Source organism: Equus asinus, chromosome 25 (assembly GCF_041296235.1).
Source record: "Equus asinus isolate D_3611 breed Donkey chromosome 25, EquAss-T2T_v2, whole genome shotgun sequence".
Taxonomy (NCBI): Eukaryota; Metazoa; Chordata; class Mammalia; order Perissodactyla; family Equidae; genus Equus; species Equus asinus.
Genome location: NC_091814.1, coordinates 35,970,430 through 35,995,173, shown reverse-complemented (window position 1 = coordinate 35,995,173; position 24,744 = coordinate 35,970,430). Strand labels below are relative to the sequence as shown.

Below are 24,744 nucleotides of genomic sequence, written 5' to 3'. Positions count from 1 at the left end.
CCCTGTTAAGTAAAAGCCTACTGGGGAATATGTTAATGAATTCCTTAGTAATGCAGGATGCCCTCGCAGTCGGGTGATGATTGCTCTTCCCAGAAACGAGAGCTAAACCACAGCTCTGGAATTTGCCACCACGAGGATAGGAGCTTCCACTGACTTTATTGCCCTTAATCATTTCTTCCTTCACTGCTCTTTTGGTCTTAGTGGAATCCTGCCCGCCGAAGCTGAGCTTATGTACATCAACGAAGTGGAACGTTTGGACGGATTTGGACAGGAAATATTTCCTGTAAAGGTAACATACCCTGGCCCGTCCTCGCTTCTCAGAATGGTGCAGGCATTTGGAAAACCAGTGTTGATGGCAGTGGGCCAGAACGGCATGCCTTTCTTCTTCTCCGTAGCATAGTTGGCAAGTCCAGTTTACTTGAGGTAAAGCAAACGCTTTTTCTTAACTAAGAAATTTTGAAGTTTTCTGTGGTCTTGAGTAGAATATCTCATTTGGAAGACAACCGTCTGAGTGAGCACCAGACCCCAGCCCATCTGGCGCTGTGAAGGTATCAAGGCACACGTCCAGTCTCACAAGGGGACAAGTAGCTAATGTCATGTGTGCCTTAATAAAGACCCTACCCAGTAATTTTCTTCCGCAGGCTTATTCTCTCTTTCCTTCTTTGAGCTGATACAGGGATAATTGTGAGGTGGAATGAAACATTTCCTGTATGCAATCATACTTTATTTCTGCACCTCTATAGCGTCTGCATTGTGGGTTTCCATCCCCTTTGGTGTTTTCTGGAAACTATGCCTAGGAAACCATTACAGCACATCACGTCCTTTGCAACAAATCCACCTCCTGAAGTGGGTGTGGTTGGGGGGAGGGGTCATGGTACATGGTCATTTTTAGAGCTCAGCCCATATTCCAAACTCATTTTCCTCTCTCTGCTGACCAGCTTCACAAAAGACGGAGTTTTATCAGAAACCTAAAAGCAACTGGCACATTTCTGCAATTTGGGAGACGCCTGCCATTTCAGCACAAACATTTCACTCCAAACTGGCTCCACTGGCTGTTTTATAAGTGTTCTGTTCCCCCTCTGTTGCGCGTTTGCAATTTGCCTTAATGAGAACTGCCCATGTGCATCAAGTAGAATCGAGCAGGGTGGCCGCAGCTTGCGAAAAGGGCTAAATGGCTTTTTTTTTTAGATTTGTTTAATTTTCTTTTGCTTCTCTAGTGGCTGCCCTTCGTAGGGTTGTAAGCCATTTTCCTTGCAATAATGCCTTATGAAGCCATCTGCATCCCACTTACATTGCAGCAGCCCATATATAGTCATGATATTTTAGGGTCATTGAAAAATCAGAGTAAACTTTTCTCCACTTCTGGAAAACTGACTTCTCAGTCCCTGGAAGTTGGGGTTTTGCGATTGTGGGCCTTTGCTTGGGTTGTTTTTAGTGATTCTGAACTGTGGGAAATAGGGGCAAGTGAGATATTGTTGAAATCCACTGTGCTTGGTTCTGATGCACTTTCTAGTATGTTCTTTAGTGGGAAAAGTACAAGGAGGGTACTGTACCTTGAGTGGGCAGGCAGGCACCGCTGACTCACTGCTCAGTAACGTAGCCAGGCTTCTTCTTTTTTATTTTTCCCCACATATTTGTTCATGACTAAGGTGACATGACTCCTGGTGACCCAAGGATGATGGGTGGGGCTGCAGTACCAGTGGGGGCAGTGATGTTGTCTGCTCTGAGATAAGTGAAAATGCAGACAGGGAAGTGTGCAAGGGCAGGCTGCAAATGGCATTGGAGCCCTTTTGGTGAGGACTGATCCTTGTTGACCAAATAAAGTAAAAAAGCGTGTTACAGATGTGTCCTGGGGAAGAAAATTTCCATTTAGCGGGGGCTTGTCCATGAGTGGTTCCTCAAAACTGTTGAAGGCTGGAGGAGTCCTGGTCCATTTCCTGACAGGTCTGCCCCTCCTTCTCCACAAACACACGTGTGGCCCTGCCTCAGTCACTCTTGTGTTGTCCGAGCACATGGACACGGGGAGGGTGCTTCTGGAATGGGTCAAACAGAATCTGGAGCCTCCATCCTTGGAGCTCTTAACTTTTGATCAATGCAGTGCAGCAGGCATCCGTCCGGTGTTTTTTCCATTGCCCTGTCCTGGTGAACTGCTCTTCCCATGTCCCCATCCCCACCAGACTTCTGTACCTATCTACTGGCGCATTGCTCAGGGAAGTCTTACTGCAGAATTTTCCTTTATCTTCCCCTCTCCATTTCTCTTATCTTCTTTTCTACATATATTTTTCTGTAGTATAATTTATCTTTTACCTTCTCGTAATTACCAAAGCTTTTTTTTTTTTTTTTGCCTTCTTCCCAATTCTTTCTCTCCTAACGCTTTCTGCTTTTGCCACCAGCAGTTGTCTTAGCCTTACCCTGTTAGAAGACTTCTCTTCTAATGTCAGCTGAGGTAGGTGGGTTGAAAAGAGGTCACTGAGAAGGAACACTGTCATCTTTGTGTTTTTTTTTTTTTTGAGGAAGATTAGCCCTGAGCTAGCATCTGCTGCCAATCCTCCTCTTTTTTGCTGAGGAAGACTGGCCCTGAGCTAACATCTGTACCCATCTTCCTCTACTTTATATGTGGGATGCCTACCACAGCATGGCTTGACAAGCGGTGTGTAGGTTCTCACCTGGCATCCAAACTGGCGAACCCTGGGCTGCTGAAGCAGAATGTGCAAACTTAGCTGATGTGCCACCAGGCTGGTCCCTAAGGGGAATTGAATATTCTGAGGGAGGTAGAGGTCCTTCTTTTCAATCTTATGCCTAGTTGTACGTGGCCCTCTTCTCACTCCACAGAGAGGACATCCCCCCCGGTGAAAGCAGGGGGCTGAGTGACAGTTTACTCCCTGGATCTTGAACCTTGTTCCCACTCCACTCTCAAGAACACTGGCAGCCAGGTTATGCTCTCCCAGGGAGGACATTGGAAGGCCCTGACTAGACCAAGAGACCAGACTGAAGATAAGACATCTGAATTTCCCCAACATAGGGCCCAGCAGATTGCCTGATAGTGAAGTCTGCAGTCCACATGCCCCTCCTGTGCCCAGAAAGCTCCCAACCAGTGTTTAGCATCCCACTCTGTTACGTGAATAGACAGCCCAGCAGCACCCTACACAGTACCCTAATGGTTGTGACAGAGGCCAGTGCAATGAGAACGAAACAGCCTGGAAGACATGGAAACTCGGCAGGGTGAAGGACCACCTGCCCAAAATACCATCCTTTGAGGCTCAGGTATATATATATATTACCTCCTTGAAGGAATAGAGTACTTCTTAAAAGGAACATTCAGAAAATAAAAGTTAACTTTCGGAAATTAAAAATATGAAAGCAGAGGGGCTGGCCCTGTGGCCAAGTGGTTAAAGTTCTGTGTGCTCTGCTTTGGCAGCCTGGGTTTGCAGGCTCAGATCCTGGGTGAGGACCTACTCCACTCATCAGCCATGCTGTGGAGGCATCCCACATACAAAGTGGAGGAAGATTGGCATGGATGTTAGCTCAGGGCTAATCTTCCTCAAGCAAAAAAAAAAAAGAGAGAGAAGGATTGGGAATGGCTGTTAACTCAGGGCAAATCTTCCTCACACACACAAAACAAATTTGAAGGCAGAAATGTAAAACTTAATAGATAGGAACTAAAATTAAGAAGATCTCACCAAAAACCAGTAATGGAATGTAGGAGGCAGGAAATAAAATTAGAGGCTAGCCCAGGATGTCCAGCGTCTGAATAATGGGAGTTCTCAAAAGAGTTAACAGAGAAAACAGAAGGTAGTAATTCGAGAAAATATCCCAGAACTGAGGAACATGGGGTTCTAAATTGAAAGGCCAAGGATAATGGATGCAAACAGTCATACTACAGCTTTTGGCGATGGAGGTTGGTGCCTTGAGGGAGAGGAAATGGTGGGGCCAGATTTTAAAAAAGCTTTAGAAAATACTCAGTTCTTCAAACTATGTGCATATATAATTGTATATATATAATGTGTATATGTAATCCAATTATGTGCATGTATAATTTTGATTTAAAAAAGAGAAACAAAGGTAAAAAAAAGATATTATTAGATGTTCACGAAAGAGAAAATACTAACTGCCAACAAATCTGAGAAAATCCTAAAATTCTCTCTTAAACAGGAAATGTGTTGCAACAAACTGAGAAAAAAAGGTAGACATAGTCCCTAGGATGTGCAGTAGGGGATGTCCCTTCAGGACCTGCTTGCTCTACTGCCCTCATGCTCTCTCTGATTCATTTCACTTATGGGTGAGAAGCGGATGCGGTCCCCCTGGGTAGGCTGCTGCACAAATGCTTGATTCTGCCCTGCGGCTGGTCATCTGTTCCATCACAACAATCTTTTGTTGATCTAATGCAGGACAATCATGGAAACAGTGTGCACCTGGGCATTTTCTTCATGGGGATTTTCGTGAGCAACAGAATCGGAAGACAAGCAGTAATATACAGGTAGTCTTATTTGTCTTTTTTTCCTTTTCCCTTTTTCCCCTTGAGGGACCCTAGAAAACCCCACTGAATGTGAAAGTTATCCAGAGGAGTTAAGAGCCAGACTGTCACCGGAGTCGAGCTTTCTCAGCTCAGATGAGATGAGCCCTCTGCAGAGATTTAAGCGGTTGTGGAGAAATTCTCCTCACTTTTCCTGGAGGCCTGTTTGGGGGTGGGGATTGGAGGAAAGCCTTCTTCCCAGCTGCCTCCCCGAGATGGCATTGCTGAACCTCACTGAGCTGGAAGAGTGGAACTGAACTCCAGGAGTCTGACTGGAAACAGGCTTTCCAGTCAGTCTCCTGCTGGTTACCTTTGTTGGCATCATCCATGACCAGTCAGGAAACCCACACTGGCTCCTTTCCATTGTCCTGCACCCTCTGCCTACCCACGTGTGCTAGAAGAGTGCAAACTAGTTTTTATATTAACAAAAGAGGATTATCTGTGAAAATGTGTTTTGAAAAGTCAATCCATTTGTTATAAATTAAAGGACTTTTGTACTTTTTCTTGTTTTATGCTTTTCCCTCTTTTCCATTTCACATGAATGGATCCAGTGTAGGGATGCAGCAGAGCGTCCCGCCCATTACATGTCAATGAGCTTGCTTTGTATTGGTGCCCAGAGATTCCAGTGTAGTGTCAATAATTTAAAATGCTTGCTTTCATTTACAAGGGCAGTATGGCCTGTTATTTATTGGAGGGACAGCTTTCCTGTGTGTGCATCTGATTGACAGAGCCGTGCATCTAGGGCAGATGATAAAGACAGCTCTCAGAGGCAAAACACGGTCCACCTTCTGGAAGTGACTCTTGGCCAGCCATGTGCTCTCTGGATCAGCAGTTGCGGCAGGTCATTTTGAGAAAGTTTCCACCAAAAGCTTCCTAATTGGCTTTTATTTCCCGAAGTCCCCACCCTGGCTTTATTTTTGTCCGTTTATTTTCTCTTGCTCTTTCAATAAAGACATTGAAGCAGGAGTCAGAAGAAAGATCTTTGTAACTACAGAAAAAACTTTTTGACTTTTGGACATATTCAGTCAACTCTATATACCTACAGCAAATTATAAATTAATTGAGTGAAATAGAGGAATATGTGCAGAATCATAGCTATAAATTTTTATGCCCATTTAAAGCTATCCAGGCGTTTGTCCCGTACCGTTCTCCAGAGCTAAATCATTGCTTCATTTTCTCCTAGAGCCTGGAGAAGAGAAGTAGACACGTCTTGCATTCCAGCTATTGAGGTTAAATAGAAAAAAATAGCAATTTGAAGTTTGCTGATCGTAAGCCACACACAGGTTTTATTCAGTTTCCAGTGTTCTTCCTTTAGCACTTATCTTGAAACCCCTACAAGATACAAATTTACTTTTACTATAGTGTCATCTTAATCATGCCACTAGGTGAAGTCATACGGCGGAGTGAGGAGGAGATCCAGAGTTTTGGAGTTGCTTTGAAGGAATGGAGCCAGAGGAAACCAAATATCTCTTATCTCTAGGGACCTTCACTGAGGAGCATGTAATTATGAGTCCACGTAGATGTAATCTGATGGGATTGTAAGTCCGCAGCAGCTGTGCTGAGCTCCTGTGGAGTGTAGCCCCGGCAGATGTAGGTAAACACAGTTGGTACTGGTGTAATGGAGAGGTGACTGCAGGAAAATCTGGAAGCCCCAGGTATAGAACTCACCTCTCCCTGATGAGCATAGTGAATGTGGCTAAGTCATGTACTCATTTGTGCCTGAACTGCCTCATCTCTAAAGTAGGAACAAAAATAGCTGCTTTGTCTACCTTACAGAGTTGATTAAAGAACCAAACTCTGTACAGATGGGAGGCAATAGGATTACTTTTAACTGTTTCAGCAAACCTTTCTTGTATGCTGTGTGCCAGGTACTTGGCTCAGGGTTTGGAATACAGAGGCGAAGAAAGTAGATCTCTCCCTGGGCCATGGGCTCTGTGGTCCAGTTTGGTTTAGTTAGCAATCTAGTCACAGAAGTGAACAATTTGTAATCCATTGTGGCGACTGATGAAGGACTCCCCCAGGTTCTTTCCCAGCATATAAGTGGTTGGGGAGGAGGAAGGGCTTCCTCGGGAAGGTGACTCCTGAACCGAGTCTTAACGGAATCATGCAGGCGCAGGATGGTGCAAGTCTAAGGAGCAGAAGCATGATGGAGTGAAAAGGCAGTGGGCCCCCTTTTTATGAGTTGGGGCACAGAATGAAGGGTAGATAGCAGTAAGAGATGGTTAGCAATTGGTTCCAAGTAAAATGGGAAGCAATAGCTTGCCTTCTCTTGTCTGGTGGTGATTTCTGCATATCTCATTTTAGATAAGGTCTCCATGAGGAAAGGGAAAGAAATTCTGTGTGTATGTGTGTTTAGATCACAAAAATGTAGGCACGTTAAGCACTCCCCAGGCATTTTTCCTCGGTGGCATAACCAACCTGTAATGTACATTGCGACACGGAATCTATGTGGATTTAGATTCTTCTGCCTAGATTCCTGGAAACACGCGACTTTTAAATAATATGCACCTCCATCAGGGATCACAGGAAAGCCTTGGTCAGTTTGGAAATGTAAAAAAGAAGGTGGCAGAAAGGGCTTGCAAATTTTCCTCATAGCTAGTCATAGAAGAAACGATACTTCATAAACAGTAGTATCTAGATAGAGTTTACATAAGATTTTAAGGTATTTAAATAGATGCATGTTGGGTTTTCTTTACTTTCCTGCTTTGAGAGAAGGAACATTTAGCTTTTAAAAATATAGGCAAATCATAATTCGGAAAATGAGGCTCATCAGTGGCAGATGACCCTGCTGTGCTGATTCATAAATGCATGGGAGGTCTTCGCGCAAGCACAGTTTCATTTCTTTTAACCAGGTGGAATGATACTGGGAACATCACTCATAACAAGTCGACGATCCTAGTGGAGCTCATCAATAAGGAGGAGACTGCCCTCTTCCACACAGTAAGCAAAATGGACAGACAAAGGCAGGCTCGGACAAGCAACTCGCTGTTTGACTTCTCAACTCATAATAACCTTTCCTTGCTCTCCATGTTTGAGAGAATAAACGTTCTGTTGAGCCCATAACTTTCCAATATTGCCCAGTGCTGCCATTACTCATTTCAGAATCGTGGTGGTGATTTATTGTTCAAAATGCCTGGTTTCCAGGCTGAGTTTTGACTCTTGGATTTGGGTTTCTCCACCTGCCTTGTTTGTGATGGATCATGTTATGTGGCAGGCCGTGTTCCTCAGCATTCTCCTTACAGCCTTATCCAGGAACCCTTGATTATATTGCATGGCACTGTCATTTGCTGGCTGACCTGGATTTTCGTAGCCATTACAGCCCAGCCTAACCTGAAGTAAACTGAGTGACTGCCCATCTGTTGAGTGCCTCCTCCAGAGGCAAGGCTGTTCATGCACCTCAGTACCTCTCATTTCTTGATGCTTGACGTTCATCCCGTGCTGTGCCTTGATTCATTTATTTATTTTTAAAGGTCTTAGTTTGCAGTTATGTACAGACATGGCAGTTCATCACTTTCACCCCAGCATCTTGGGCATAAAGGATTCTTCCGCAGGCAGCATCGTCTGCCATCCTGTAGTGGGCTTCTTAGGGATGGCTGCCGCTGAATTTCAGCACGTTGGTTTGCGGTTCAGCATATTATTTTGTGCTTGCCATGAAGGGAGGGAGGGATGTGCCCCTGCCCAGAGGAATCCTAGTGAAATGTATATATCATCAAACAAATGTTTATTTTTTCTGTCTCTTCCCAGGATGATATTGAAAACGCCAAATATATTTCACGGTTGTTTGCTACAAGGCACAAGTTTTACAAACAAAACAAAATCTGCACTGAGTGAGTAAACATTTAGTCCACCCTCTCACTAGATGGCTTGCTCAGATTAAATTCGTATGCTTTTAGGGATGTTGTAGATTGCTTTTTCCATTCATTTTTTTTCGCCCTCATTCCTTGTGGAAGCTAAAGGAGTTGGCTGAAGCCAGGCAGGAGTGAAAGAACTTTAATGATAAAGACCGACTAGTGTAGTACGAGTGCCTAGAGAGAAAATAATTCACAAATTGACTGTGAACGCTTGACTACCTGGACGGGTTGGCCCACATTAGTGCCTTTCCAACCTCTGCCTTGAGTTTGGAGGAGCAGAGCAGTTCCCAATTTGCCAGGATGCCCCTTCGTGTCAGATGTGGAGTATGTTCAGAAGCGTGTAACCGAGTGACGAGCCAACTTGAAAGAGAAGACGCTCCCTGTCATCCTCAGCCCCGTTTCGCTTACACAGTTGGCTAACCCTGCGTGTGCTTCTGGGTCATGTCATCTGCCTGTAAATGAGAGGCCAGGGTAATTAGAGGAAGACTTGGAAGACACTAATGGATGTCACAAATCCATGTGTGTTTTTTTAATTTAATTTGGAAATAAAGATGATAATGGGAGTCTGATGAGGGAACTTAAATGTGATCTGACCTTGGCTATAGCGTGCTGGGGCTCACACTGTCGTTGCCTTTACCTGGTTGCGTTCAAAAGACGTTCCTCAGCAGAGTACATCAGCACTTGGGGCACCCAAGGTGTTTAATTTTGTTTCAAAAAGCTTTGGGGATGTAAATGCAAGAGACGAACTGCGTTTCCACTCCCCCAGTGGACACATCCAAGGGCGTGTAAGTATTGTCCCAGAGCAGGTCCGGCTTTAGAACTGGAGCATCGGGTCCTGGCAGACTTTTTTTCTCTACGTGATGGAGGCTCTTTCAAACTAGTTGCTGCCGTTGGTCACTGTCAGAGTCTGAAATTCTATTTGATCGTATGAGGTCTGCCTGCAAAGTTTGCGAGTGCGGTCAGAAGAGCACTGATGAAGGAGTGGCAAGTTAAGCAGCCATATCTACCTTACAGACTCACACTTGCACACACGCATGCCGTTCCTTTGACCAGATTACCTATAGGTCACTCTACAGTTCTGTCGTCGCCTTTGATTTGTGGGGGTGTCTTTGACATTAACAGGAATTCTATAGTCGCGTTCCATAGGGGCGAATTAAAAATGTTTTTTGAGAAGTAAATTTCGCTGTAGTCTTCTGGTTTCACCATTTCTCAGCAAGTGGCTTTATTATAAAAGATGGTCACTATTTGTATTGCTTTTGTGGTCTTTTCTTTGAATATAAGCAAACATCACATATCAGATTGAAAACTAAGGAAATTATATTTTTTCCTTTCTGCTTTTGTAGTAACCGTTCCATTCTTCTTCCTAAGCGAGTACGGGCGGTTCTTAACCTCCTATCTGATAAAAACTGGGACTCTTTAAAAAGTACACACACACACACGCCCCCCGCATACACAGTAAATTGTGTACACAGCTTCAGAGTCTTAGCACAGGATATGTGAAGGCCTGGGATATCCCTCTGGAGTTTCATGAAACTAGCATCATCTTAACAGCATCCTTCTCCAGAGGGCTCCACTGCATGACCTCTAAAAAACTGTCACTGATTTTAATTTCCCTTATAATCTTTCTATATAAATAAGCCTCATTCTTCTAAAATTACTTTATAAAACTTATTATGAAAGTATCATATGTTCCAAATGTTTTGAAAATAAAGGATAAAAAACGAAATCGAAATTGTTCTTAACTTCACTACCTAGAAATAACGTTTGTGTTTTTCAGTAAGTCTTACTTGTCTATTTTCTCCTCTTTTCTCTCTCTCTCTCATTTATCTGATCTTCTTGTATCTGGTAAATAATAATAACCCTTCTCATCTTTTCAACTTTTCATGTAGACAGTCGAATTCTCCACCCCCTATCAGACGCCAGCCCACCTGGAGCCGATCCTCCCTGGTATGTATAAAGCCTTCAGCTGTCAAGTAGTCTGACTGTTGGGGATAATTTACATAAACTGGGGAAAGGTGACCAGAGCATCATGACCAGGCAAGATCTGGTGAGAACACAGAAGGACATCAGTCCACCAAGCAGGGCTGATGCGCATAAGTTTGGTCCCTCTTGTGCCCACCCAGGCCCCTCACTTCTCTAAGTGTGGTTCAAGGTTCACCCCGTGACTCTTATTCCAGGCTGATGAGACCATATTCCTTCAGCACACAACCTACTGTGTGTTTTTATCTACATGCTTTGTCACTCTTTCTCGTTGTTGCGTATAGACATGTCTTCAGTTATAAGCTCCACAAGTTCCTTTGTATTCATTACCGTAGACAGAGCTTAATAAACTAGACAGAGAATGCTTTTTAAATGAGCAAGCACTGAATGAGTCTAGCTGATGATCCCAGGTAGGGTATTTGGTGGGAAGATTAATTGCGCACTGTCTAATTTTAAGGGCAACAAAACTTGCATTGATCCACTTTTCTACCTAACTTTAACTTTTTTTTTTAAACTGCTTTCCTCGTCATGTGAATCAGGAAACACAACTCCAATTTCAATACGTGTGTCCTGTCTTGGGCTGTGTTTTATTTTGTGGATTACTCAAGGGTAATATCAAAGAAAGAGTGGGAGAGCTGGATTCCTTTAAAGTATCTACTTGTTTTAAGTCATAATTCTTTTATTTTAGGTTGTGATTTTTTACACGAAATCAAGCATATGGCCTTTAGATTTTTCTAGGTAAAAAGTTCCTTCGAGTTAATAGGAGACTAAAATTGAATTTTTTTCATACACAACGTATGCCCTATAGCACATCTCTAACTTGTCTTTTAACACGCATAGACGTGAACACTTAGAATTCTAGAGTTGGGCCATTACATCATCACAGAATAATTCCCAAGCACCTATGTGAATAGTCTTAATCTCGATATTATGCACAATCTCTCACAAGTAGACTATGCCTTGGTGACCTAGAGGTCACGCTGGGCTTTTCCCTTGAAGTGCCAATAGATTTCTTCATGGCACTGGCATCTTTATCCTTCTCCTTTGTTAATATTGTTTTCCTTTTCCCCTCTTTAGAGTCCACATGTCTTCTTAGTGAGATAATTTTTCACTTACGTCTGTGAAACACCATGGGAGGCAAAGTGTTTTAAGACTATCTTGTGATTTAATCTCATCCTAATTATCCAGAGAAGATACAGAGGCTTTCCTGTTTTATTTGGATGAAGACAATCTACAGGAAGCCAGATTCATGCTTTTCCCTTTCCTCTGCCCTTTAAGATTAAACCATTTCACCAAAAGTTCCTTGGGATGAGTGAGAATAAAGCCAGATAACATTGTCTCCTTTTGGCTTCCATGCTGACAACCATGGCTACTGATTGCTGTTCTTCTCCTGCCCGTCTGCTGCCTGTGTGATGGCATTTAATTTGTTTCTGTTTTAGCAGGTCTGGAAAGCAATAGAATAATATATTGGAATATATAAAGACATAGAATAAATAATATAATCCTGAAATGGTGCTTGGAGGATTAGCTGTTATTGTCCTCTGCCTGTACACTTATGCCAGTTCAGAAACAGTCACTTACTTACTGGATTTTTTTTTAAATAAGAGTAAGAGAAGTCAGTGAACCAATTTTGCTTTGCCATGTGTTTCTGTTCTCTTGTATGAATCCCTTCCTACTATGTCTTTTTTAAGCCTCAAAACTGGCTGTCCTACTCTGGAAAAATTGAGTTGAATTAGGTATTACCAAGAAGAGGAAAAATATTTTTAAATTGCAACTCAAAAACCAGCCAGAGGATTTGAGAATCCTTAGGAGAGCTGATATGTAGCACCTTTTCTTTCCTATCTTGAACTTCTTTCTTAGATTAGTTCTAATTCTTTATTTCTTCTCCTCCGATTCTTTTTAATTTTTGGATCCTTTGTCTTCGTTACCTTCTTTATTTGCCCTTTTGATGCTTAAGCATTATATGTGGCAGGGGAGAGAGTAGATGAGTTTTTACCCAGCTTCCAACTCTGGCCAGTGTTCTTCTGTTGAGGGATACTGAGAAAGTGTGACCCCTGCTGGCTTTGGGTTTTTTTGGGCTTGGTGTCAGCTTCTCTCCTAAAGCAGTAACATTTAAAGTGATACCTATAAGGCTAATTTTAAAGTCATCAAATAGAAATATAAGAGAACATCCTGTTTGGTGGTTTAAAAGTTTAAAGTTTTTTTTTTTTTTTTTTTTTAGCATCAAAACTCTTCAAACGAATTCTTATCTAGAACCCCAATAAATAAATAGAATGGATCACGTTTGAGGCAGGGGTCTGGAGGAGGCTTGATTTGATTGACAGGAAGCTGAGACCTACGGAGGTTCAATGACTCGAGCTAGATCGCATTACAGTGTAACCGTATTTCCTCTGTTGGCTCACCGCATACTGAACCCATCTAAGCATTTTTTTTTTCTCTAAAAGATTTTACCCTTCTCTGCATCAGGAAGTTATTCAGGTTGAGTCTAAATGGCCATCTTTAAGAGTCTTATGGAAAAGATTCTTCATGGAAGGGATGGGTGGCTGAACTGAATTCTCAGCAAGGCCTTTCCGCATTTGCTTCTGTAGTGGGAGGGTCAGCAAGTGGTCTTGAGAACTACGCACTCATTGTTGTGGATCACATTTTAGGTTTTTACATACATTGGCAAGTGGGCCCGCCTTACCACTGCCTCTGTCCCTGTTTGAGGCTGATGTGGTGCTGTGAACCGGGGTCACAGATCCAACTGTGCTGATGTGTATGAGCTGGTGGCTGCAGGAGGGAGCCAATTTTGGATACAATTCTCATTATTTCTTGGGTGGAATATAATAATATGCATGTTCTGAGTTATTCCTTAAAAAGGCATTGGGAGCTTTGCAAGTCTGTTAGAAAATAGGTTGTAAATAGGTGCATTCGTGTTGATGGTAGCCTCTTTTCTTCCTCCCTTTGAACCAACCTTGTTTCTTGTTTCTCCAGTCCTAACCTTAGTGATGAGATGGGGGTACAGATGAGTAGAAGAGGGTTGGGTTAAGGGGGGACAGGCAGAGCAGCCACAGTGTGCCTCCCTGTGGACGTGGGTGAGTGATGGGGACTGTTGTGTGTGGGCTGGTTCTCTGCGAGAGTCAATGGCTGCTGCGCCGAGGCCTGCTCCACCTGTGCCGTGTTCTCTGTTTCAGCCCCGGCAGCAGCCGTACATCTTGCCTCCCATGCACGTCCAGTGTGGCGAACACTACTCGGAAACACACACTTCACAAGGTAACTGGCCTGCCGTTTTCCCTTCTTAAGATGAAAAGTTGAGTACCAGTAAGCAGAAGGTCTTTTTTTTTTTGAATGACAATGATACTTTTATTTTAACTTTGTCATTGTGTGAATGGCAGCAGACAGCAGCAGCTTTGACTTGTGAAAGGCATCAAATGTCATTTACCCTTGAGAGAAAAATTTCCCCAGAACTGGCTGCAGAGGGAGTTGGGAGAAGGCCCGTGAGCCAGCTCCTTCTCTCCTAAGTGGACTTAGAGAAGAGAGAGGGACAGCCCAGCCCAGCGCACGACTCTCTACCCTCACTGCCAGGTTGTCACAGGCAGGCAGGTTTTCATGCTGCCAGAGAACACAGACATCCAGAGTAACTGAATAAAAACACACAAATAATCTCAACCCCTCATTTCACCATTTCTTCCCATCTCTCCCCCAGCCCCTTTCTCAGTGCCCTTGCTGTTGCCTCAGAGGGAAGGAAGTCTGCTTTATTCCTCTTTTTCTCCCCACACACTCCCATGCAAAATGTGTGAAAAACCCCATTCCAATAATCATAATAATAATTGATGTTTATAGAGCAGTTCCTCTCTGTAAGCGCTGTTCTAAGCATTTGCAATATACTGTCTCATTTAATCCTCAAAATAAGCCTATTATTTCCATTTTACAGATATAGGCACTGGGACACAGAAAGGGTATTGGAGGAGCCTGGATTTGAGACTTGCTATCTTGATAAGAGCCAACACCCTTAATCCTTACACTAACTGCATCTCAGAGGAATGGTACTAAACGTTGGATGTCGACAATATCTTAAATGCATAATTAATTTCTATGTTATATGCTTGGCTGTTTTGAATCTCTCTGCACTGTCAAAGTGCGAGCATGAAAACAGATAATCAAGATGATTTAATTGAACAAAACACTACTTATTATAGGCAGACTAGCACAGTTACTCTGCTCTCTGGGAAGGCACCAGACCCTGCTAGACGTGGATAAATACAGTAGCTCTGTCTCTCTGTTCTCCTGGTGTTTCTTGCCTGTCTCATCTCATCTGGCTGTGTTCACACCCCTTCTCTTCAGGCAGCAGAGTATTTTCAGTCACCTTTTCTGTTTTTCACTTTTTCTGCCTTTGTTTTCCTCTGCTTTGCTCCTGCTTAAATCTATCATGTGAAAATGAATGTACTTTGCACACAGAAAAGTGTTTTGGCAAGAGTTTGTCCTCCTGGGGTGTGTGTGTGTGTGTATTTTATGGGATGTGTGTGCATGTTATGGGACGTGTTTGTGTGTTAGTGTTATAGGAACACCAGACACCTAGAATGGGCCTGACTTTAGAAATCTACTTTTTTCTCTCTTTAGGTACCTCTTTAAGCTATTACTAGTTTTTCTGTGAATTGACCTCTATGATACATCCGATTCTAGAGAAGAGTTTTAGGCAGTGGCTAAAAGAACTCCTCTTTCTTATTTTGCCCTCCATTGGTTGCTGATCAGAGTGAACTAGCCGTGCCTGCTGACATCCTGACTACATTATTTGTCTTGTGTCTTTATGGATGCTCAGTGGTCCCTTGGGTAACGGGACCTTTTCCATTGTGGTCAGGAAGATCAGCTCCAAGTACTCAATAACTTCAAATCTATGGGCTTATTGAAGTTCCTGACTTCCTGGCCCAAATAGCCAGTCCTGTTGTTGAGCCCTGAACAAGAGGGAAGGTCTGCCCAACATGAGGACCATTGTTGGTGCCTGATTTCGAAGCTTATGGCAAAACGGAGAACTTACCCAGGCGATACTGTTCCGAATACGTGTAGCTTTCTTTGTTCAGATTCACTTTTTCTTTTTAGTATACTTTAAAGCATTCCTTCTGTATGTTGGCATCTTGTCTAAGAGATTACCAGCTTTTCTATGGAATAGGTGGGTGGAGACATGGGATTTCCCGTGTCATGACTTCTGTAAGTTACAAATCACCCCCATGAGTGTGAGGATGAACTTATTGAAGCAGGATGGCATGGAGGTTCACGTGCCTTTGTTTGCCTTCTTGTAGACAGCATTTTCCATGCGAATGAAGAAGCCTTGTATTGCAACTCTCACAACAGCCTGGACTTAAATTATTTAAATGGCACTGTCACCAATGGCAGCGTGTGTAGTGTTCACAGCGTCAACTCCCTCAACTGCTCCCAGAGTTTCATCCAGGCTTCTCCCGTATCCTCCAACCTCAGTATCCCTGGGAGTGACATCATGCGGGCTGACTACATCCCTAGCCACCGGCACAGCGCGATCATCGTACCATCTTACCGACCGACACCTGATTACGAGACAGTCATGCGGCAGATGAAGAGGGGGGTCATGCACACAGACAGCCAGAGCCAGTCTCTGCGAAACCTCAACATCATCAACACCCATGCCTACAACCAGCCAGAGGATCTGGTGTACAGCCAGCCCGAGATGCGGGAGAGGCACCCCTACACTGTCCCTTATGGGCCACACGGGGGCTACAATAACAAACTTCTCGGGCCATCTGACCAGGTAAACCCAAAGAATAACATAGTACCAAGCAAGCCGGGGGCAAGTGCCATCTCGCACACAGTGAGCACCCCAGAGTTGGCCAACATGCAACTTCAAGGCCCCCATAACTACAACACGGCCCATATGCTCAAAAACTATCTCTTCAGGCCGCCACCCCCCTACCCACGGCCCCGCCCTGCCACCAGCACCCCAGACCTGGCCAGCCACCGCCACAAGTACGTCAGCGGCAGCAGCCCCGACCTGGTGACCCGCAAAGTGCAGCTCTCGGTGAAGACCTTCCAAGAGGACAGCTCCCCGGTGGTGCATCAGTCTCTCCAGGAGGTGAGCGAGCCCCTCACAGCCACCAAGCATCATGGCACCGTGAACAAGCGCCACAGTCTGGAGGTGATGAACAGCATGGTGCGGGGCATGGAAGCTATGACACTGAAGTCACTCAACATCCCCATGGCTCGCCGAAACACTCTCCGGGAGCAGGGACCCCCGGAAGAGGTGCCAGGGAGCCATGAGGTTCACCCGCTTCCCCAGTATCACCACAAGAAGACTTTCTCTGATGCCACGATGCTGATCCACAGCAGCGAGAGCGAGGAGGACGAGGAGGAGGCTCCAGAATCGGTGCCACAGATCCCCGTGCTCCATGAGAAGATGGAGTACAGCGCCCAGCTGCAGGCGGCCTTAGCCCGAATTCCAAACAAGCCCCCGCCCGAGTACCCCGGACCGAGGAAGAGTGTTAGCAATGGGGCGCTGAGGCACGACCAGGTTAGCCTTCCTCCTGCCATGGCCAGAGCCAGGCTGCTGAGGCACGGGCCGGCCAAGGCCGTCAGCGTCTCCCGAGCTGACCAGCTGGCCGTCAACGGGTCTTCTCTTGGTCCATCCATCTCTGAACCTGACCTGACAAGCGTGAAGGAGCGAGTCAAAAAAGAGCCTGTGAAGGAGAGACCTGTGTCGGAAATGTTCTCCCTGGAGGACAGCATCATAGAAAGAGAGATGATGATCAGGGTAAGTGTCTTCCTCGCCCGGGGCTGGTTTGGGGAGACAGTTAAACGTGCTGGTCTCCCCCTGCTGGCTTCTCTGCCCCTTTTCCGTCATCATACTCCGAGTGTGAAAGCTGACATACTTTAGGCACTGAAGACGGGGCGAGGCTCATTCAGGGAGTGGGTTGGGGATTTTAAGAATCCCTTGGCATTTAAGCAGGTAGTACCTTATTTCACAAAACTTTGTTTTTTGCCCCTTCGAATAAATCTTCCATTCTCATGGATGGCTTCTCATAGGGATACTTGGTGCAAAGTGCAGTCAGGGAGTTAAGATGTGACAGGTTGGTGGTGATGAGATCCATGTCTTGGCCAGCATTTTGCTGTTTATTCAGGGTCAAACTTCCTATTTGGTGAGCTGCTGGGAGCATGCCTTCCTGCATCTCTTGGTATTTTGTTATTGTCCAGGGAAAGCATTTTTTTCCCAATTAGATATGAAAAGAGCAAGATGCCTTCAGAGCACAGCTTTCTGTGTGGATCTGTCTGTCCAGATGGCTCTCCAGTATAGACTGGACCATGATGTGTCCGGCTCTATTTTCAGATTTTTCTTTCAATAGCTGTTTAACACAAATCCAAGAGAATTACAAGAAACTCGGAAGTTTAGCACTGAGCTTCAACTCCACATTAAGCTTGTTCTATCAAGAATTCACACACAGGTATGTGAATACACACATACCTACACATACACATCACACACTCATAACATTTAAAGATGCCTGTATTAGACATAAGTAACCTTTAGAATATGTGCCATCTGGAGGGCCTGTTATGTTGTCAGAGCAGACTGTGAAAGCAATAGGACCACACGTAGAACAACCAAGTGAGTTATCTCGTACTAAGGAGAAAATTGCTAGATTGTAATTGCTACTTTAAAAAGTATCCCAGAACACCATTGCTGCTTCTCCTGGAAATTTTCACTCCTCTAAACAGTAAAAAAAACATTTCATTCTAACAAATCAAACTCCGATTGGCTGCTCCTCTGCATGGACCACATCTGTACCATAAGGTAGCCGGGCTTATGTAGTTAGGAACTCCAGAAGAATTGTAACTTACGATTTGTTTTGATGGAGTTCATTCCACTCCCTTCATTTATAAGTCTCCCTGATTCTCCAGTGGGAATCTATCTGGAAAGAACAATTAAGGGCCAAAGTTTTGAGGAAGCCAAGTTGCTGGGTTCAGGAATCTAATCCATAGCAACTTGATTAGTTTAGACAAACCCTAAGAGCAGCCCCACCGTTCTGGCCATCCGTAGAGTGGTGCTAAGAATTTGGTACAGGCGTAACTTTTTCCACTTTTTGCAAACCTAGAGGGAAATTGTGAAAGATGTTCTTGTGCCTTTGGCAAATGAAACCTTTTGGCTGGGGGATGGAATGAAATGCGGGGGTGGGTGCCCTCAGGGAGAGCTTTCCCAGCTTGGAAAAAGTAATTCATTGGTTGAGGGGGATTTTCAGCACTTCTTGGCCCCAGGCCCCTTGAACATAACTCAGAATCAAGAACCCATCAGTCTAAGCATTCAGCTTTGCTATTTCCTTTGCTAACTTGATATTTATTGCCTCCTACGTGGTCCCGTGGCCTCATTTTGGCCGAATTCATCCTCTTGTTACCTGTGTTACACCAAAGCCTGTAGCCAAACGCATGACACTGGTTTCCTGCATAGAGCTTCATGCGTTATCACAAAGTAGCAAGGTGGTTTTCCACTATTTTCCGCATATGCTCTCCCATCCCATCCATACAGGTAATAAATAGTGAGTGGCCAATTTTACTCCTTAACTTGCAGTTCAGAAACATTGTTACCCCAACCCAACTTCGTTTTCGCTGTTGACTTTTTTCCAAATCCCACACACTCTGGAGCTCAAGGACTGCTGCCCTTGGCTGTGTCCTGACCTTAGGGTAGGATTAGGAGATTCTTCAGTGAGCCAGGGTGCCAGGCAAGATGGTGATGATGCCAGGGACACTGAAGTTTGGGATGGTTCTCCATCTCTTTTTTTTCTTTTTCTTTCTTTTTGCTGAGGAAGATTCACCATGAGCTAACATCTGTGCCAATCTTCCTCTATTTTGCATGAGGGTCACTGCCACAGCATGGCTTGACTAGTGGTACAGGTCTGCACCCAGGATCCGAACCTGTGAACCCAGGCTGCCAAAGTGGAGCATGCCAAACTTAACCACTACACTATGGGGCTGGTCCCGCCATCTCTTTTTTTTTTTTTTTTAAGATTTTATTTTTTCCTTTTTCTCCCCAAAGCCCCCTGGTACATAGTTGTATATTCTTCGTTGTGGGTCCTTCTAGTTGTGGCATGTGGGATGCTGCCTCAGCGTGGTTTGATGAGCAGTGCCATGTCTGCGCCCAGGATTCAAACCAACAAAACACTGGGCTGCCTGCAGCAGAGCGCGCGAACTTAACCACTCGGCCACAGGACCAGCCCCCTGCCGCCATCTCTTTTTTAATGAAGAAACTCACCCCACGTCTCTGCTGCTTCTCTGCCCTCCCTGCCATGGGCAGCTTTTGCCTGGCTTGTTAGGAATGGATGGGGAGAGAAGGCAGTTGGCCTCTCTAGGATAAGAAAACAATGAGAAGCTTGAACCCAATGGGAACTGGATGGGGGCAGGTATGGTGAGAATTTGCCCTGTGGCAACTCTCCATCATTCTGGGGCTGCTTGTCTACTTGATGGGTGATTCAGGCCGGCTGTCTTGATGGCTCCTCCTTCTGGCTCCTGCTGCTGATTGAAAACATTTTACTGCTTGTAGCCCCCTAACTCAAATTCAGGTGCAGGGACGAGAAAAGGACAAATCAGATCTTTGAGTTATTTATTGTTTATCTCTGGTAGTAAGCTGATAGGATAAGTGAGAAGGAGCTAAGAGATATAGTTTATCATGGGGTCTCAGTTTTCACTAGGTAAGGAATAATCATTTCCTGGGAAAGACAAGCTAGTTCCTTTTTGCCTTAGGCCCAGTTAGGGTCCCCTGTGGGTGCAGGTGGGAAGGAAGCAGAGGCTGTCAGGAGGACCTCCGGACCATTTTTCCGTAATTACTACTTTCTGAAAGCTTTGTGGAAGAGTGAAACTGATTCTCAACTCAAAGAGGTGGTGGGAAAAAATTTCTCCCTCACAAAAACAAATAAGCCAACAAACACCCCAAAATTTAAATCTAAAATCTTCAAAATCAGCCTGGGATTGAGAAATCAGGGCCATTCTTCAGACTATTATACTTTTTTGCTGAAAATTCATTGATCCTTTTCTCACTTTCTCACAGTTAATCCTCCTCTGAGATGCTCCTTCTGTTTGATCCATCAGCTGTATCCCTGGGCGGAGCCTCCTATTGGCAGCATCACTCACAAAGGCCAGGGCTCCATTTTGACTGTAGGTGGCATCGCAATGACCAGGGGACGCATATAAGAGTGTGATACCATCCCTTCTACCCACAATTAGAATAATCTGCTAACCCCATGTCATCTCTCAACACCATGGCTCCATCAAAACACCTCCCTAGGGAGTCCGTTTATAAATGATAGACTAAGAAAAAAATACCTAACGGCTGGAAAAGAGACCAGGGATGAGATGACCCCTTCACCTGTGGCAGCCAAAGGAATCTGAAAATTAGCTTCACTTCTGTTTGGATCAAAATCTTAAACTTATTAAAAAACCCATCTGTTTGTGTGCTTATGAAGTCCCTCTGTTCTTCTGTCTTCTAAGACAAAATTATTTGTAGGAAATGCTCTTATTGGCTTACCTTTACTTAGTAAAAGGAGATGTTTTCATACCTCAGGCAGTTTGGAGGACTGAGGAAGTGCAGTGGTAGATGTACTAACCAGGGCCCGGACGGATCCAGTGTCAGAGGGTCAGTGCAGGCAAGGCTAGAGAGGAAATCAAAAGACCACAACCAAGGGCCAGGTGTTAGCATCAAGCCTTTCCCTCTGGTCTGCTCAGCCCCCAAGTCCATATCCTCCCATGGCTTAGTCACATCCTGTGATGTCCCACCATAGTCATTGGGAGCCATGATGTCCATTCCTTTGGGCCCTCTGGATGAAGCGTGAAAGGGAATGCCTGGTGGGTCATCGTAGATGGCCCCAGACTTTAGTGTCAGTAAGTTTGCTAAACCACCTCAGCTCTCATTCTGGGCATGTAGCTCAGTGACCAGAGACTCAATATAGGATTGACATCCTCAGTCTTAGCCCCTCCAAATGGAAACTTGGGAAGGTTTTTCTCTGCAATTTATGTATCTAGATCTCTGAACCATGCAGCAAACAGTTTTTATATGTTTTTTTACCATTTAATCTGTATAAAAGGTCCATGATTGTGCTTGGATTCAATTATTCATGAAACTGCTTCTCTTTTCCTCGTCCTGTCTTCCTTCAGTCCTTATCTTCCTAAAGTGTCTTTCTTGTACCCTGTTGTTTTGTGAGCCCCGTGGCAGGGTGTGTTCATATGGAGTCTTTGCTCTAATTTGTTTGTTTGTTCATTCGTCCATCCATTTTTAAATAAGAGCTCCAGAATCCTGCAGGAACCGGCTTCCTCAGGCCCATGGGAGGGACGGGAAGCCTCTGTTTGAATTTGCCGTACAAATGGTGATTGTCTGCATTCCTTGGCTGGGGAGTTACAGATTTGGGGAGATTAAAACACATTCCAGCATTCTACTGGTATTATAAACAATGAGAACATGCCTTTTCTTGCCACAAGAATCTAGAGAAGCAGAAGATGGCAGGTCTGGAGGCGCAGAAGAGGCCACTGATGTTGGCGGCACTGAATGGACTCTCGGTTGCTCGGGTCTCGGGGCGGGAAGAGAGTCGAGTCGATGCCACCCGAGTTCCCATGGATGAGAGGGTAAGCACTGGGCTTGTCAAACATGTGATTCATTCTCTGTCGTCTTAGAATTCCAGCGCTCTCTCCTTGCCCAAACATGCCAGCAGAAGCTTTGTGTGATGAATTAATTCTTCGATTTGAAATGAGCAAGACCTGGTCTGTGCTGCATCAAGTCCATCCTTTCCAACATCCCGTGTCTCTCTGTCAAGCTGGTGCAGTGATGCTTGAGAGAGACCAGCCCCTAACATGCTCTGTGACCTTGGTTAAGTCACTCAGTTCCTTTGGGGCTGTTTTTTTTTTTTCTTTTCCAAAAGTGAGGAAGTTAAGCAGTTACTGGAACTCTCCATTTCTGCGACTTTTGTGAACGATTAATCTTTATTAGGAACTGGTTATTTTACCCAAACATTTATAGAATTCTTTTAATAGGCTGTCTTCTTATTTGTCTATAAAATGTGGCTGATTTATGGTTGTTGGGATAATGCATTGTGATGACTTTGGTTTTGAAAAGCAAAGAGAAGTCTCATGGTGGTTTTAGAGGCGAAGAAAGGTGCTCCTGCAGTCCCTGAAATTTCTGTCAGGTTAAGGAACAGGTCGTGTAAATTTCATAGAGTGCTCATAATATGAGGGTTTTAGGTTTCTGTCAGTATCTGTGAAGCATTAGAAGGGTTTTAGGGCCAGAAGAAACTTTAGTGATATCCTTTAATCCAGTTTATACCTTGTTATTGTAATTAGTAGTTTGGCCATGGGAAAAATAAAAGGAGTGGAGGGTCTAATCCTCTGAACAGGAGAACTGTGGACCAGTATCATCTTAAAATTTAGCTCAGGACAAACAGCTAAGTAAGTGGAGAAAAGAATGTTTGGATAATTATGATTAACGATCTCCTTGTCACTAGGACTTTAAACAGAGGTGTTAATAACAAAAATACTGATTTTGAATTTCAGCTCTTGCCTGGTCTTGCAGATTTGTTCTGTTTAAGGTATGAGCGAGAAGGAGATTGGTTATTGGACAAGAGAAATTAGCGATCTGGTCAATAACGAGAACAAATAATCAAGCTCTCGTACATTTTGAAACTGTTTATTAACGCTATCACTGTAAATATTTAAAGAAATCTGGCTGTTTTCTTGGAGTTTTGGATAAAATAATGTGGAGAATTGAAGATTAATTTCTGTTGCAGTTCAGAACCCTGAAGAAGAAGCTAGAAGAGGGAATGGTGTTCACAGAATATGAGCAAATTCCAAAGAAAAAGGCGAATGGCATTTTCAGCACAGCGGCTCTGCCAGAAAATGCCGAGCGCAGCCGAATCCGAGAAGTAGTGCCCTACGAGGAGAACCGAGTGGAGCTGATACCGACCAAAGAAAATAACACAGGTTACATCAATGCCTCCCATATCAAGGTGAGAAAGGGGAGTGCTGGGTTCACGGTGAAAATGCAGGGAGAAAAAAACGTCCAGGCTGCAACTGTGCGTCTTGGCTTGTCCCCAGACCTTGAGGGGAGTGTTTTTGAACTTCTGTGCTCCTCTTAGGCAACTGGAAGGGCATGCCTGCCACTGCAGAGAGAGGGAAGCCTCGCAGCTTCCGGGGAAGCCTCAGGTCAGCTATTTCTGAAGCTGGCTCATCACCCAGGATTTAACTTTCTCTTCTCTCTGTGGGTTGGTACACTCCCTAAAACCTGCAGGAAAAGCTGAGGATTGTCCTTTTTGGTTTGTAATTAGCGGATGATGGAGAGTGGAAGTCACAGAGATTGTATTTCTGCCGTTGGAGTTTTTATGATGTTCAAGAGCAGCAGGAACTCTTCCGTTCTCCCTTGTAATGTGACAGGTGATGCCTTTTCCAGCTGCGTGATATTTAGAGGAGTGGACTCCTTTAAACGTAAACCATAAAGGTGTGGTCGACAGTGAATTTTGCAGGATTTGCTAAATTATTCAGTGCATTAGTGGCATTAAATCTTTGTTTCTATTTCAGATACTTCCACCCTTCACATCTCAGTCTTTCATATAGTATTTCATTTGTCAGCTTTGCTTGACCCTAGGTAGAATTTAGCGTTATGGATAAAAGCGTACATACGGTTAAACATTCCCTAAATAGCTCACCTTCCTCAGTGTCCCTAATAACAGAACATGTTTGTTTAGAAAGTCGCCATTTGCTCAGAGCTCTGAAGTGGGAGAATTTGTTCATATAGTAATGTTAAAATAATTGTTCCAGGATGTTTTTAAAAATACATAGTTCACAGTATAGTCTGTTGTGATCAGTAGCCTTAGAAACCTGTTTCTGGCTTTGTCCAGAGTTATTTTCTTTCTTCATTGGACTTTTTAACTCTATAAGAATCATTGGTAGGTTCCTTTGAGCCTCTAAAATATAGCCAGATGTCTGGCGCATGTATCAGTTAAAATGATTTTGATACAGAATATGAAAAGTATACCTTGATTGGGTGTAGTGTTTTTGTACACAGAGCAAAGATAAACATATATATATATATATATATATATATATAAGTATCAGAAAGTACTGTCAAAAGAAATATGAAAGAGCAACTATCACGGATCATATTGTGCATTTTATTCTTATTTTTTAGAGTGAGAACTAAAACAATAAAAAGTGAACCCCAGGAAACTCTGAAGTAAACTGACAACAGTGAGTTTCATGGGCTTAGTTTTAGATTGTGAAACAATGACCAAAATAATGTACTCAAACAAAGATGCAGGTGACACAGCTGCTTCTTGATAGAATGTCTATGAAAATCTTACGTGGTTATATTATACTGTCTTCTTCTTTTGGCCACATCTCCTCCACCATTTTCCATCTGCTCCCTGGAAAAAG

At 44.1% G+C, this 24,744-nt stretch overlaps 1 protein-coding gene across 1 annotated transcript in view; it reads left to right on the top strand.

Annotated features, from left to right (window-relative positions):
• The window catches only part of PTPN14 (protein tyrosine phosphatase non-receptor type 14), a 174,092-nt gene that overhangs the window by 128,671 nt on the left and 20,677 nt on the right, over positions 1-24,744 (top strand). Inside the window, exons 7-15 of the mRNA XM_014865778.3 lie at positions 202-289; positions 4,389-4,477; positions 7,366-7,453; positions 8,258-8,340; positions 10,254-10,311; positions 13,518-13,596; positions 15,621-17,098; positions 21,805-21,948; positions 23,103-23,321. Coding sequence (XP_014721264.3) covers positions 202-289; positions 4,389-4,477; positions 7,366-7,453; positions 8,258-8,340; positions 10,254-10,311; positions 13,518-13,596; positions 15,621-17,098; positions 21,805-21,948; positions 23,103-23,321 — 2,326 coding nt within the window. The remainder of the gene's footprint in view (positions 1-201; positions 290-4,388; positions 4,478-7,365; positions 7,454-8,257; positions 8,341-10,253; positions 10,312-13,517; positions 13,597-15,620; positions 17,099-21,804; positions 21,949-23,102; positions 23,322-24,744) is intronic.